The 15,446-nt window shown below is 37.1% G+C and overlaps 1 protein-coding gene across 4 annotated transcripts in view; it reads right to left on the reverse strand.

Annotated features, from left to right (window-relative positions):
• The window catches only part of vps50 (VPS50 EARP/GARPII complex subunit), a 408,283-nt gene that overhangs the window by 150,282 nt on the left and 242,555 nt on the right, over positions 1-15,446 (reverse strand). For 3 of the 4 annotated variants that reach the window (XM_051936104.1, XM_028817093.2, XM_051936103.1), the window contains exons 17-18: positions 7,906-7,996; positions 4,167-4,343 (exon numbers count right to left, since the gene is read on the reverse strand). In XM_051936104.1, coding sequence (XP_051792064.1) covers positions 4,167-4,343; positions 7,906-7,996 — 268 coding nt within the window. The remainder of the gene's footprint in view (positions 1-4,166; positions 4,344-7,905; positions 7,997-15,446) is intronic. The other variant, XM_051936105.1, reaches the window with a different exon arrangement.

Raw genomic sequence — 15,446 nt, forward strand, 5'->3', positions numbered from 1 at the left:
AAAAAAGATCTGGAACCAAAGTACGAAAAATCAAGTGGAAGAAGAGAAAGAGTGGCAGAATAAGGTGATGTTCCTGGTGCAGTGGAGAGGAGGCAAGGTGGTCGGAAGGCCACAAGGAGAGCGAGATTAACAGCGCTCCCAAGGCAGGTCATTCCTGTTGAGCATAGGAAGCAGGAGCACCTAAGCGCTCCAAGGGTCACCCTGCAGATGGTGGGTGGTAGACCAAGGCAGCCAGGCTCCAAACTTCTTGGCAGACACCAACGTAGGAGGCAGGGACAAGAGTTTGCTGGCATCTCAGCCTGCTGCTAGACCTGGAGCATGAGCAGGGACAATGGGGTTGAGGGAGAGCTGTACGCCGGCTAAGAAGAAATTAAGCTGTGTCACACACATGCACATGGGAGGCAAATAAAGGGCTTGAAAGAAGGTAATTCCATGCCAGGCCAGGGGGTGGCAGAGTGCATTAATCATCTCTCTATTTTCTCTGCAGACCAAACACGGGAAATCCCAATGGGTTCCGATGACGTCACTTCCGGTTACTGCAGCAATGACGTCACTTCCCTTGACCAACCTTAAAAACCCTACCAACTACCTTCAGTTAATCAGTTCTGTTTTGGACTCAATCTGTACACAACTGTGCATCTTATTTTGCTCTTTTGCAGCCAAGCCCAAGTATATGGGTGGCTGCCCCAAACCTTTTTTGTGTGTCAAGACTGATGATTTCACAGCTGGTACTGACTTTATTTTTATTCTTGATTTTAACATACCTATGGGGATCTACCTATTGGTTCTTAACTTCCATAAATGTACTTTTTTTTTATAGAGGATTATAGGGGATTATTTAGTGTAGAGTTGCACTGCACATTTCTTTTTTTGATTTTTTAATAAATATACCCCAAACCTGTTGTTTGAGTCCTCATTCACCGTAATCCATCTTGGTTATGATTATCAATGTCCTGGAAAACGAAACAAGCCCAAGTCTGCGGGCTCCCAGGGCATTGCAGCTGGACTATATTTTTTTTAAATGTTGAACTGAAAATTGAACAATGAATACTGAACTTAAACCTTTTATTTTATAATATGCCGATGTAACATCTTTCAGTCCATCTTCATTTTTTGTTTAATTCAAAAAAAGAACCTGTCTGACATAACACCCTATGATACAGAATAGTAAAATGCAATGCTCCTTTTAATGCAAACTTGAGACCACAGTCTGAAGTGTTTTTTATTAAATCACAATGCTCATATACTTTACTACTTCTGCCAGAAGACTGGATTTATGAGATCTGCATGAAAAAGGTAACAATAAAACCCAAGACCAATATCGGTAAAAATAACTGCATTTGAGGTGCTACTTCACTTTCATTTTGAAACAGACTACATGTAGATAAAGGTATTCTACTCCGAGATTCAAGGAGCTTCATATAACTATTCTTAAAAAAAAAATCCATGTCTCATATACAGCAGAGTCACATCAGTTGCAGTACTTTATTTTTTTCAGACCTTAGTGTAGCTAAAACGTTTTCCAACTTGTTTGATTCTAAGGAAACTAATGTTTAAAACAAACATCTTAAATACTTACAATGGAGAATATGCATATAAAAATGAGTGGATAATTGGAACTGCCTTCTTTGCAACTACCTTAAAAGAGGTTTAACACATTAACATTGTTTAAGTAATGAGTAATCTAAGTACAAACAAATTATGTTTAAGTTACATAAAATTGGTTAATACATGTGGTAACAGGATGATAACACTAAAATGAACAAAGTGAAACAAATATTGTCAAATGAACACAACAGTATTATCAACATTCTGTATATACACAAAATCAGTCCAGGCATACTGTGCATAATTACAGTAATTTGCTACATTATGGATGGTGCCTGTGAATGAGCTACTGAAATTAACAAGGTGTATCACTAAAGTCATGTAACATACATTTTTTATAAACATATAAGAAAAAACAATCTGACAAGTATGAAAAAACTTAAAATATAAAACAGTAATTCTGAGATGTGCACAAACTGACCTAGGAGAATTCTTGTAAGGCTGCATTTGTCTCAGTGTCATTCTCTCTCCTTCGATCTCAAACATACATAAGCCTGAAGATCCTTCAAAATGTCATAATTTATAACTCTGTAGAGGGCACCTGGCAATAACCGAGGAGTCCATTGAAATCCTTAACCCTTTGTTACAGTATCCATATATGCCCAAGCATTCCACAGTCTCCTGAAAAGATCCATCTCTGTCTAAGCGCCATGAGCACAGGAAAAGCGCTACATAACTAAAATGTATTATTATTTGCTGAAAATAAAGACCTTTAACTGTGTATGCTTTTGTGATTCTAAGATTTACAACCATTTTGGGACACAGTTCAATGTGTTTATATTCGTAAAGTCAACCACTTGATAGGACTGATTTTCTGTTATTCTGATACATGAAGAACGTGAAGATAGTCATTCACAGTCAAACAGACAGATATAAAATCCATTTAACTTTAATTTAAGGATAAGTTGTTTGTCCTTAATTTGGCAGATTTTGTTCTCTTCCAAAAAAAAAAAAAAAAGGATTTAACAAGTAGTTTTGGCTATGGGTTGTCAGAGGTTGATTTTAAGGCTGAAGGTCATAGAATTTAAACGTTGATGTTCCAGGATCAACAGAGAACTGAGAATATCAGATTCACTGGTTATAATGCACTGAAGGTTACCCACTGTTAAATGTTTAACTTAAACATATGAACATAATTAACATGTCTTTGGTAGTTAGTAGAGATAAGCAATCACTTGCTCTTCACTTTTCCTAAACAATTAAAATTTTATTTGGTGTCCATTGTTCCCTAAACAATTGTATTTAACAACTTTGGACAAGTAAAACAATGAGAAATATACTGTATAAATAAATAAACGTATCATTTACTTTGTATTCAGAACTCTATTATAAAAGTAATAGAGTTGCTGCACTCCCACAATGAAAAATGAAATGAAACAGACTAAAGGTTTTAAACACATACAAAGGGTTGAGCTTTTCAAAATCTATTCTGGATTTTTTTTTACTATTTTAATTTATAAAAGGATATTAGTTCATACATTTAATAAACTACCAGCTTATTGTGATGGTCTTGGCAATTGCTGCATTTAAAAGGAAATTTCCTCTATTTACCGAAGTGATATGAATTTTTAACAGGCTTGTGAAAGTTACTCATAAATTTCTCATGCCTTAATTGCCCTTAACTATTAAAAAAAAACTTCATAACTAATTTTATTGTCAGAACAATACATATGTTTATAGTTACTATGCGCCAATTAACTACAACACATACTGTAATTTATAAACCAATAGAAATAAGGTAATAATAAACAAACAGAACCAAGCAGTAAATCAAATTGATTTATTTCTGGTTTTACATTATGTTCCCATTCTATTTTTATTTTGGTTGCCTTTTTTTTTTTCTTTAAAGACAGAACAACAACCTGAAATGTGATTATTTCAACTCAGGGTACTGTGGTGGTAGACCCAATCCTGGCAACATTGGATTCAAGGTTTGAACTACACCAGGGGCTAATCCTGCACTTAACCACATTCACAGAGGTCTAATTTTAGGATTTCCAAGTAACAAATTTTTTTTTTGTTTGTGAAAAGAAAACCAGAGTAACTTGAGAAACAGAATGTGGAAACTTCAAACAGACAGCCGTAAGACATGAGAAATGAAAACCAGGACTCTGGATTTGTGAGGCAGCAGCACTGCCGCACGCTTTCTAAGGGGGTCACAGTTGTATTTAACTGCTTTACATGTTTCAGTGCTTAAAGTATCTGCAATTTGACTTTCTACTTGAATACGGTAAAGATCTTTAAATATTACAAATTGTTAATACCCTTCTAGCTGTGGTAAACCATATGATATCTACACTGTATTTTATAGTTGCAGCTAGCCTTGTGAATATAGATAACTATGTTTCACTACATTTTTAATGAGGCCAAATACAAATTCAAAAGGGATTCAGAATGATACCCTATTTATCATTAACTTGTATAACCTAAAAAGGATCAGAAAAAACTTGTTTTATATTATATCAGTATTTATTCATAAAGTTTTGTTAACTGTTTTCAGTGTAAAAAACCCGGTCACGCTAGGGTTAAATATTTACATAAAGTAGATCCTCTCATACCCCGTTAGCAGCCAAAACATCCTCTGTTTCATCATCTTTGCTGTCTGTCTGCATCTCAAATGGATTCCCTCCATTATGGTACTGTTCAAATAATGACATAGCCACTGTGGATACTGCTGCAGTTTGCTTGCTAGGTGACACTGAAGGAGAGCGTGACTGGCCCATAAATTTGTACTCCTAAAAGCAATAAATTAGATGTAAGGTCACTTTTCTTCAAATTTGTCTTGGAAATAAGATCTGAACTGTATAAAGGCAAAACAAATGAGTTAAGACAATGATAAAAATAATAAGAAACTTCAATAGACAAGAAGTGAAACTAGACAAACAAATGGAATATACAATTCTGCCATGACAATGGAAAATGGTAACAAATGACATTTGAGATATATAGAGATAATCTAATAACATAGGTCAATAGAAATTTGGAGAAAGGGTATGTTCCTCTATTAGAAGAAAAAGCTATTAATTAATTAAGTGGCTGGAACGAAAACCTGCAGTCCCTCTGGCCTTCTAGAATCTAAGCTTGAGACCATAGTACTGTATTATACAAGAGCAAAAGTTACATGGCCTCATCAAGTTCTGGGTATTTTCATATATATAATACTTTGGAAAAGGTTTATTCTTTTACATTTTCTTGATGTAGGTACTATATCCAATTTACTCATTTTTAAATACAGAAAGTAATTTCTAACCTTAATTATCTACATCATAAGAAGAAAGCCAAGAGGATGTTCTACCACAATAAATCAATTAAAAAAAAAAGAAAAACTTTTTTGCAAGCACTCAGTCCCAGTCAAAATTATTTCAGGTACACCAAACCACACACTGGCATTTTAAGTGACCAGTGTTATTTGCCCCATTCGACACAATAACAGTGAATAAAGATACAGTAAAAAGCCTAGGGACTGCATATGAAGGAAAGAATTAACCATGAATTTAAAACAGGGAGGAATGTATAGGGAAATTGCCAGTATGAAAGAACTACATGGCTGAAATCTAAGAACTGGGAAAATGGACACAACTCAACAACACTGTGAGCCTGAACCCTCCTAAGAACTGACCTGTGTGAATCAGTGTCATATACAGCAATCTGAAAACCACCCAGAAGTCTACTGAAAAAAAACTGTTTAAGGGATAAACTACAAAAATACAGCAAAATGACTATGTGCCACACACCTGTTCCACCAAACCTAGGGTAGCATAGGTCTAAGAAAGACTAAGGTTGTGAGAAACGAGCAATGTAAAGTTAAATTAGGTAAAATGTATCTCAGATGAGATTGATCTTGCTCCCCCTACAGACCTAAAGCTGGAGCAAAATGTCACTTAGAGTTGCACACATTATGTAATTTGCATTGCCACACATACACTAGAGCAACTTCCAACACTACTTCCAAGTAACTCAGTCAAAGTCTCAACTTAATCTGGTAACAAATTAAATTACGTTAGAATAACAAGAAGGCTAAATGTTGATTTTAGAATTAATGCATTTACTTCTCATTTATAAGGAGATTATTGCAATTTACTTCTAAATTATGAATACTTACAAATTGACTATAAAAGATTAGTCTTCTAGTTTTGAATGTTGAAAAAGATTACATATTCAATTTATTTAAAAAGATGCAAAAGATTCAAATCTAAAACGTCCATTTCCAATTCTCTATTAACACATGTATACTTGTAGCCACATCTAATATTTGATTAAATGAACATGAATAGATACAAGTTTAACTTTACAATTAATTTGAGAACATGCACATACATCCATTCTCCTTTTATCTATCATCCTTACTTTAATAAAGTCTCAAAACTCTGTATATACTGTATAAAAATGATGCCCTGGGAAACTATCCACAGATTAGGGATCACAGTCCTATTCATTTTTATCTAGAGAAATCAAAGTCCTAAGCATTGAATACTGTAGTACCATAAATCACTTCTTGCAGTTTTGCAAGACATCAAGCAGCTTAAAAGCTTACAATTTGAAGGATAAAATATCTCAAATGCAGATAATACATTTTATCACCAGTGATCTTTTATGCTAAATTTGTAAGGAGAAAAGCATATATTCTCTATGGATGGTTACATTTGCAGTATTCAAGCTTTAACTTTAACTGTACAAGCTATCATCCATGCATAGAGTACTCAAATTTTATCCAAAATATCTAAAACAACTATTTACTAATGCAGAGAAGGGTTAATTCACAGAAGACTATTTTATAAAGTTAATAGCAATGTTTGTTTTATTTTATTTTGGCTACTCCGCCTCGTACATTTCCTGAACAGTCTGCTGTATAACACTCAAGAGTTTTAAACTAAACGTTTGCGTTGTATACCCCAGAAGTCAGAGTCATATGTCTAGGATGTAGGCAGACATTACTAATCAAGCTCAGCTTAAAACGTTACACTCACATTGCCACTCAAATTGTGATTTTTTTTTTTTACTCATGTATAACACAGATCTGAGCTTTTTAAAGAAGTGTGAACAGCAAAACAAACACAAAATCAAAACTTTTTAGACTGGAATTAGTACTTTCTCATAAAAGGTACTAAATCAAAGATATTCCTGTAGACATATGTTGACATAAGCAATTGAAACCCTCACCACACTGCAATTATCAAACCACTGTTTTGGCTTCTCTCTTGTGTCCACATGTTTCAGTGTATAGATGTGGTATTAATAACTGTACTTAAAGCAACAGCTACAATCTTTTGTTTTCTTTTTCTCTTCCTTACCCTCATGAGCAGGTAAATCCATAGACACCCTGGACTTAAAAAGCTGTGGAGCAGCCAAAATGCTGTTCGTTTTCATAATGATTTATTAATTTGCATCTATTTGATGAATGTTTTTATTATTTTTGCACAAGCGAGGCACATTCAGAATAGATATCCGCATACAATTAGATATAGGTCACTTGTAAGATTCACTCGAAAACTTAAAAAAAGTAAAATCAGATATGAGCAAAATTTGGAACAGAGTCGTATTTAGCTGCTGTGTGGACCTAGCCAAAGAAGCATCTATATGGAAGCCATTATGTGCTTTCATCTTGTGGTGCTAATGAGACTTGTAACAGCATTTTAACATTGCCAAGTCTATCTGAAGAAACATTTGGCAGGAAGAGTACTTGGTCAGCAAAAAGGAGGCAAGAGAAATTGAAAATCAAGACCAAGCAATACAGAACAGGAAAAATGTAATTAAGATGAAGGAAAAGACAAAAGGAACTAAAACGTGGGAAGAGAAAAAGAAAAAAAGGAGTACAATATACAATAATATAGTGACACTAAGCTGTAAACAGAAATGACCTATTCAACCCTTGTTATAATAAAAATAAATAAACAGTTTTTGAGCAATTTCTTTAAGGCAATGAGGTCTGATGGATAAACTGTTGAACTAGAAGCTACAAAGCTGCACTTTCAATCTGAACTCAGTGTGTGATTTTCAGCCAATAATTTCAACTTTCCATGCTTCATAAGTATAACAATTTATGCAAAATGGGTTTCTAAAATGCCGTAATTTTTTTTTTAAGTTTGCATTTACCACAAAGGCTGTTACATAAAGGCAAATGCATAAACACTACCAGTAGATCTGACAAATTAATAAGACTTCTATAAAATTGTTTATTGATGTTATCATTAAAAACAAGTGAGGATCATATATTACTTTAAACTTAACTCCTTAACGAAATCACTTGTCACAGTTTGTTAGGATATCAGTATCAATGCAATAATAATCCATACTTACATGAAGTTGGGTAATACTAAAATTGGACTTCACTGGGCAAAGTTCCCAAGTTTCATTTTCTAAGAACATTCTAAGCTCTTCAAGACGTATTCTGAAATGAAATAGTGTTATACTTACATCATTGATACCCATGACATGCAAGTATGAGGAGTAGTTACAGTACACAATATTAGGACAAAAACATTTACATACAAAAATATAACTGCAAAAGAATAATTTCCCTAATAACATACTGGAAACAATAGATGTGAGTCCAAAAAATGTCTATCGCGACATGGTTGACTCCCCCATGTCAATGAAAAATGTCTCAAAGAACACAGCCGTGGAATTTGATGGACAAAAATGGCCAGCAAGACGTACTGGAATTCCTTCTGTGTGCCTTTTCCACTCCGTAAAGTCAATGCTTACTCACATTTTTAAGAAGCAGCAAATGTTCCCCTTTAGTTTTGTGGCCACTTGTGATAGGATATTATGAGCGACGTGACATGAACATCTTGTTTTGGCCCAAACAAATGAAAATTGGTAGCAATCCTATTTTACGGGCATCTGTGATATTTTTTTTAAGAATGGGATGAGTGGAGATACGGATGGACAAAAAACCCAACCGTAGAAAGACAGCTTAGAAACCTACAAAAAACTTAGCATTGTGCTGAAGCATATTTTAATTGAAAGCAAAAATGAAGAGAGATTAGCATTGCAATAGCTCAGGAAACAAAGTTTAAAAATAAATAAATGTAGGTGATTCCTAATATCTGGGATGGTTCTCAGAAGTAACTTCAAATACAAGTGTGACGTGTCTCTCTGTCACAGGCTTGCTGCCACTGCATAAAAGGGTTGATGAGAAAAGTAAAACATGACAGAATGAAGGAAGAAGACACTGTATAGGTGTTTAAGAAATAGGAACGTGCATATGCCTCTTTTATTTTGCGATGTTAAATTTAACCCCTTAACCAGGGTACTCAGCTATGGTCCTGGAGGTTCACAGTGGCTGCAGGTTTTCATTCTAACCGGTTTTGTAATTAGAAGCCAGGCCTAACAGGTAATGAAACTTGGTATTTAATTATATGGCTTGTCAGTGCTTTTATTCTTCCAAAACAAAAAAAAAATGTATATTTTTTGCTTTCTGAAAACTTTATCCATATGCTTCAGGAGTCCTTCCCTTCGCTCCCATTTATTTCCAATCATTTTATTAGCACAAATACTTCATGATGCATATGCACAGGTTACAATCTTTATATATAATATGCTATAGTGGCTGTTTGTTTGTCTGTCCAGGATTTTAAATCACCTCTAGCTTGCAAACCGTTTGACCTATTCACCTGAAATTTGGTACACATATTCTATGTGACGTCTACTATCCACTTTCGGGGTGATGATTGACCTCCAAGATTATTCCTCTTTTTATTTTATTTTATTGTAGAATCAACTCTCGGCAGCGGTCAGCATGCGTATAGGTTCCATTCTCATTCTTACCACCTTCCCCATCACTTCCCCTACCTCTTCATATCTTAAATCATTCCTGAGGCAAACTGAACACTTAAGTGCGAACTTAAGTGAAAAATTAACGAAAAAGTACTAAGTAACTGAAACACAAACACTGACAATCAGTTTTAACGCAAAAAGATACTGACGAAAGAAGAGAAGAAGCAGGCCACTAGGGTGGAGAAAAGAAAAGCTGCTCAGGAAGCAGCAAGCGCATCAACCTCTGAGCAAATGAATGCTAAACGTACAGAGAAAGAGTATGAAAACTATGAATGCTCAAGTCAAGTTTATAACGTGTGGTGCCCGGCGGGCGTTCATGCCCGGCCGGGACGCCCAGGAGGACCAGAGGAGGGCTTGTGCCTCCTCCAGGACACGAGGGGGCGTCCTCCCTGGTTGTTTTGGGGACCATGGGTACAGAGCTTGGAAGCTCAACCCTGTAGGGGCCCGTGGTCACCGCCAGGGGGCGCCCCAATGCCTTGGGAGCCCTGGACCTCAGTACTTCCGCCACACCGGGAAGTGCTGGGGGGAAGAGGATTGGGGACACCCGGTGGGCATCCGGTTACACCGCTGGAGCTTACGCCACACAGGGGTGTGGCTACGAGCCCTCAGGATGCAGCTGGAGCCCTTCTGGGGTGAATAAAAGGGGTCGCCTCCCTCCAGTCAGGGGCAAGAGTTGGGTGGAAGAAGGACGAAGCTTGGTAGAGAGGAGTGGAGGCGGACCAGAGGCAGAGAAGGCATTGTGCGTGTGGCCAAGGACTTGAGGGGTGATTGGTGCTGCGGCACTGGGTCTGTGCACTGTAAATATGATTAATAAACGTGTGTTGGGTGAAACCATCGTGTCTATCTGTCTGTGTCCGGGCTGTTCCCCACAAACGTGCAGCGTGCCGTTACTGGTTTTAGTATATGTGCTGCCGAAGTGAGCACTGCATATACACAGGTTAAATGGAAAGCACTTTAGCTGGAGAGCTGGTGGTTCCTTTGTCATTTTCATCTCATTATTAACTGATGGCTGGTTAAGAAAACAGGAAACAATTAAAACCTAAATGCAGCAGTTTAAAACTAAAGCAGGATTCTGAATCACAACAAGCTAGTCAAATAAAACTAGGCCCAAAAGAAATATTGCTTTAGTAGTAAATAAACGGGTTCTAATTAAGAAACTGGTTAAAGTGAAATCCTGCAGCCACTGCGGACCTCCAGGACTGTAATTGAGTACCCCTGCTCTTGACCATTCTGCTAATGTGCTTTGGCATAAAAACATCCATCCCTTTTCTGACTTCATATATCCACTGTTGTCTTTGACAGGATTATTTTATGCTTGTTTGTTCCTTGTTAGCTCGGTAAACAGAGATTTCCTGTTTACTATATACAACTAACTAAAACAGAACTGGTAAAAAATAAAATGTGTTGCGTCACTTGCTGAAAAGAAATTTTTCAGGATGGAGATAATTCCCCTTTCAGCTGACAATAACAAAATACATATTTGAAAATGAACAGGACTTGAAAAGCTGTGTTTGTTTTACATATATCAAAAAAGTGATACTTCTACATATTTGATAATATGCTAAATTAAAGTAATTCAAAAGAGTTTTCTCTGTAAACAAAAAAAAAATAAGGATATCTTTCAAAAAGGCTTAAGCATAAACAGCACAGCATGAGTTCTCCACTGCAGATAAGTAATTATGTCTTGAGTGCTAGAGGGACATATATTTCCACAGAAATTCATAGCACATCAAACATAGCAATTTCTTTGCATATTCATCTCCAGTACTTTAGAATGTTAATATCAGTATTGGACACCTTTTAATTTTGCAGTGCGCAAAGGCAGACAAATTAATATATTTTTGATTAATCAGTACAGAACAACCCAAAATTAAAACAATGAAAATGTCACACTTCTACAGTCTTGAACAGTACAGATTATTTTTATAGATTACTTTCTAGACAAAAGTCAGTGTTATACACATTTATACTAAGTACAAAAAAAACCACTGGGCAATATGGACATCAAAATATGGACATATACATTAACCGACCACTTTACTAGGTACACTGGGTTGGACCCTTTTGCCTTCAGAACTGCCATAATTCTTCAAGGCATAGATTCAAAAAGGTGCTGGAATCATTCCTCAGGGATTTTGGGCTATATTGATATAATAGCATTTGTTGCCTGCACATCCATGATGTGAATATCCCGTTCCTCCACATCCCATGCTGCTCTACTGGATTGAGATCAGGTGACTGTGGAGGCCATTTGAATACAGTGAACACACTGTCATGTTCAAGAAACCAGTTTGAGATGACTTGAGCTTGGTGATATGGAGCATTATCCTGCTGGAATTAGCCATCAGAAGATGGGTACAATGTGGTCATAAAGGGAGGGACATGGTCAGCAACAATACTCAGGTAGGCGGTGGCATTTAAATGATGCTCAGTTGGTACTAAGGGGACCAAAGGGTGCCAAGAAAATATCCCCCACACCACTGCACCACCAACACCAGCTGTTGATACAAGGCAGGATGGATCCATCCATCTATCTCATCAGACCAGGTAACATTTTTTTTCCATTCCTCCGTTGTTCAAGTTTGGTAAGCCTGTGTGAATTGTGGCTACAGTTGCCTGTTCTTAGCTGACAGGAGTGGCACCCTGTGTGGTCTCCTGCTGCTGTAGCCCATTTGCTTCAAGGTTCAAAGTGTTGTGAATTCAGAAATACTCTTCTGCATACCTCAATTTTAACGAATGGTTATTTGAGTTACTGTTGCTATTCTATCAGCTCGAACCAGTCTGGCCATTCTCATCTGACCTCTGGCATCAACAGGGCATTTTCACCTAAAGAACTGCCACTCCCTGGATATTTTACCTTTAATGGAAAATTCTCTGTAAACCCTAGAGATGATTGTGATTGTGCATGAAAATCCCAGTAGATCATCATCAGTTTCTGAAATACTCAGACTAGCCCTTCTGGCACTAACAAACATGCCATGTTCAAAGTCACTTAAGTCACCTTTCTTCCCCATTCTGATGCTTGTTTTGAACTCCAGCAGGTTGTTTTAACAATGTCTACTTGCCTAAATGCATTGAGTTGCTGCCATGTGTTTGGCATGATTAGATATTTGTGTTAACAAGCAGTGGAACAGGTGTACCTAATAAAGTGGCCTTTGAGTGTATTTAAAGTTGTTAATAAATTGTATCTTCAAAGGTTTCATGTTAAACCACCTTTACGGACACAGACAATGGAACCATCCATCCATTATCCAACCTGCTATATCCTAACTACAGGGTCACGGGGGTCTGCCGGAGCCAATCCCAGCCAACACAGGGCGCAAGGCAGGAAACAAACCTCGGGCAGGGCACCAGCCCACTGCAGACAACAGAACCATTGTTGGCCTTAACCTTTAAAAGAAAAGCATGACATTGGACCAAAACAGTGTGAAAATGAAAAAATAAATATCTAGGTTTCTAGAAAACCTGAATGTTTTGATTTATTATCTTACTGATTTTTTTATGATTAACAGACAACTGCACATTTTCATTTTGGCAAATGTATGCTTGTTAGATAAAACGGCAACTGAAATCTGATATTTGAGATGCAATATGTTGTGTAATGCAAACCTATGAAAGGATGGTGGCTGCTCAGTTGCACTATTTGACTTAATTTGCCTTTTCTTTATAATTGGAGTAGAGGGTATTGTTTTGGATAAGAATGTCTTAAAAGAAATAGACTCCAATGTATTAAAAGCCATGGATGAGTATCAGCTATAACAGCTGAGATACAATGCAAAAAATGGGAAGAGAATTTCAATTGCTAATTGTTAAGTGAAAGCTAGTGTCACATGGGTGCACCTATGGGACAGTTAAATTGCTCGGATAATTGTAAACTTTTCCCGGAAAGCCAGGGGTCACTGTTGACTAATGCCTCTTCTTTCCTCTCTCTGCAGACTAGAAGATTGACAACCATAACGCCTCTGATGTCACTACCAGTTTCCGCCCGCCTGGATCCACCTCTTCCTGCCAAGATCCTGCCAAGCAATGCCATCATAGCTAATCTGCTTTGGAGACTCATGTCTTTACAATGTTTCTTTTCTTTTTAAAACGCTCCACCCAAATTTTTTGTTTTTTTAATATACGGGGTCAGCCTTCTAGGTGCCCCAAAGATCCTTAATCTCTTTGTGTCTTTTTGTGACACTGGATTATTCTATAAGAACATGAATGAACTTTATTAACATAAGGCTTAATCTTTGAGGCTACAAAATGCTTTTACTTTAGGGTGGTGATTATTTTTATACATTGCCTAATTTACATTTACCAAATTTTAAATCTACAAAGTACACTATAGCATAACAGATTTTTTGAAATGTTCACTTTTTATACTAACACTGCACAATGCAGTATTGCGTATTGTAATGGGGTATTTAAAAAAAATTTATCCCTACTCCAAAAGACATTATCTTTGTTTTCTAATGCGCTAAACAATTTCAAATGGTTAATAGGATGGTCCTTTATTATAACTTGACAGAAATTCATTGACAGAAATGTACTAATAAGAGTCAGCATGTTCCTTTTCAAAGTGAAGAACTCAGAATGTATTAGGCATCAAGGTTATTACTCTGGGTTTAACTGATGTAGGTGGTATACAGGATGGATGGGCGTCCCGGCAAGGAGTTGGGAAGATACATTACCCAGACGGAATGGCCCAAGTGGAAAGAAAGACATCCCAGCCGATAGAGGGAACAATGTCGTACTCAGACAAAGCTCCCCAAACGAATGGACAGACAGCATAATCAATAGAGAAGATGGTTCCTTACCCAGGTGGAAAGACCCAAATAAATGGATTGAAATCCCAAACGGAAATATGTATAGCACCATCCCAGGCTGGGATAGAAAAGGAGGTCAGGGAAGAACCATTTCTGCAGGTGTATTTCTCCAATAATTAGATGGCAGCAGCCCTCGATATTGGCTCCCATTCGGGAACCAGCAGGGAATGCTGAGAATTGTAGTCTGGAAGCACAGCCCTGCTGGGGTCCATGGGTGACATAAGAGAGCACGCTGCAGGGAGATATACTCTCTTTTCAGTTCCATGGGTGACACAAGAGAGCATGCTGCAGGGAGATGTTCTCCCTTTCATGTGGGACTTCCATGTGATGCTTCTAATGGGCAACAGGCCTGGTACCGGAAGTACTCCAGGGTTACGGTAAAAGGGACTGTACTGCCTTATCCAGGCAAGTTGGAGCTGGGAAGAAAGGCAGCAGCACTCGACTAAAGGAGAGCAGTGCGGTAGACAGAGGAAACGAAAGAGGAGAGAAAGCGACTTGTGATTTGTGCTTGTGTATACAAGGTTTTTATTTGAACCTGGGATTGTTCTTTTGACATGAAAAATCACAAGTACCACTTTAATATAAGGTACAGTGGAACCTTAGGTCACGGCTGTAATTCATTCCAAAACTCTGGTTGCAACCCGATTTGGTCGTGACCCAAACTAATTTCCTCCATAGGATTGTATGTAAATACAATTAATCCGTTCCAGACCGTACGAACTGTATGTAAATATATTTTTTTAAAGATTTTTAAGCACAAAAATAGTTAATTATACCATAGAATGTACAATGTAATAGTAAACTAAATGTGAAAACATTGAATAACACCGAGAAAACCTTGAACAGAGAAAACTAACATTGCAAGAGTTCACGCTACAGCCTTACGAACTGCTCGCTATAAACACTTTTTTAAATGCGTTTTAAGCACAGGGAACAAAATGAAAATTTGAAAAATCCTTATTTTATACAAAAACTAACCATAAACAACCAAGAAAACTAACCTTGCATGAGAGAGGAAGTGAGGAGGAAGCTGGGTGGAGAGGAGGTTACAGTTTTGAGGGAGAGTCCGTCTACACGATGGAGGGATGTTCTCCTTCAGGTGTTTTCTCTCTTGTGATTTGTTGGGTTTCTGGTGTTTTTAGCTGTTTAGCTGGTGGATCAGACTTTGCGAAATAGCGATCTAATGTGACTTGCCTTTTCCTACGCAATAAAATTTTTTGGAAATGTGAGACGACATGGTCATTCATC

This window comes from Erpetoichthys calabaricus, chromosome 13 (assembly GCF_900747795.2).
Source record: "Erpetoichthys calabaricus chromosome 13, fErpCal1.3, whole genome shotgun sequence".
Taxonomy (NCBI): domain Eukaryota; kingdom Metazoa; phylum Chordata; class Cladistia; order Polypteriformes; family Polypteridae; genus Erpetoichthys; species Erpetoichthys calabaricus.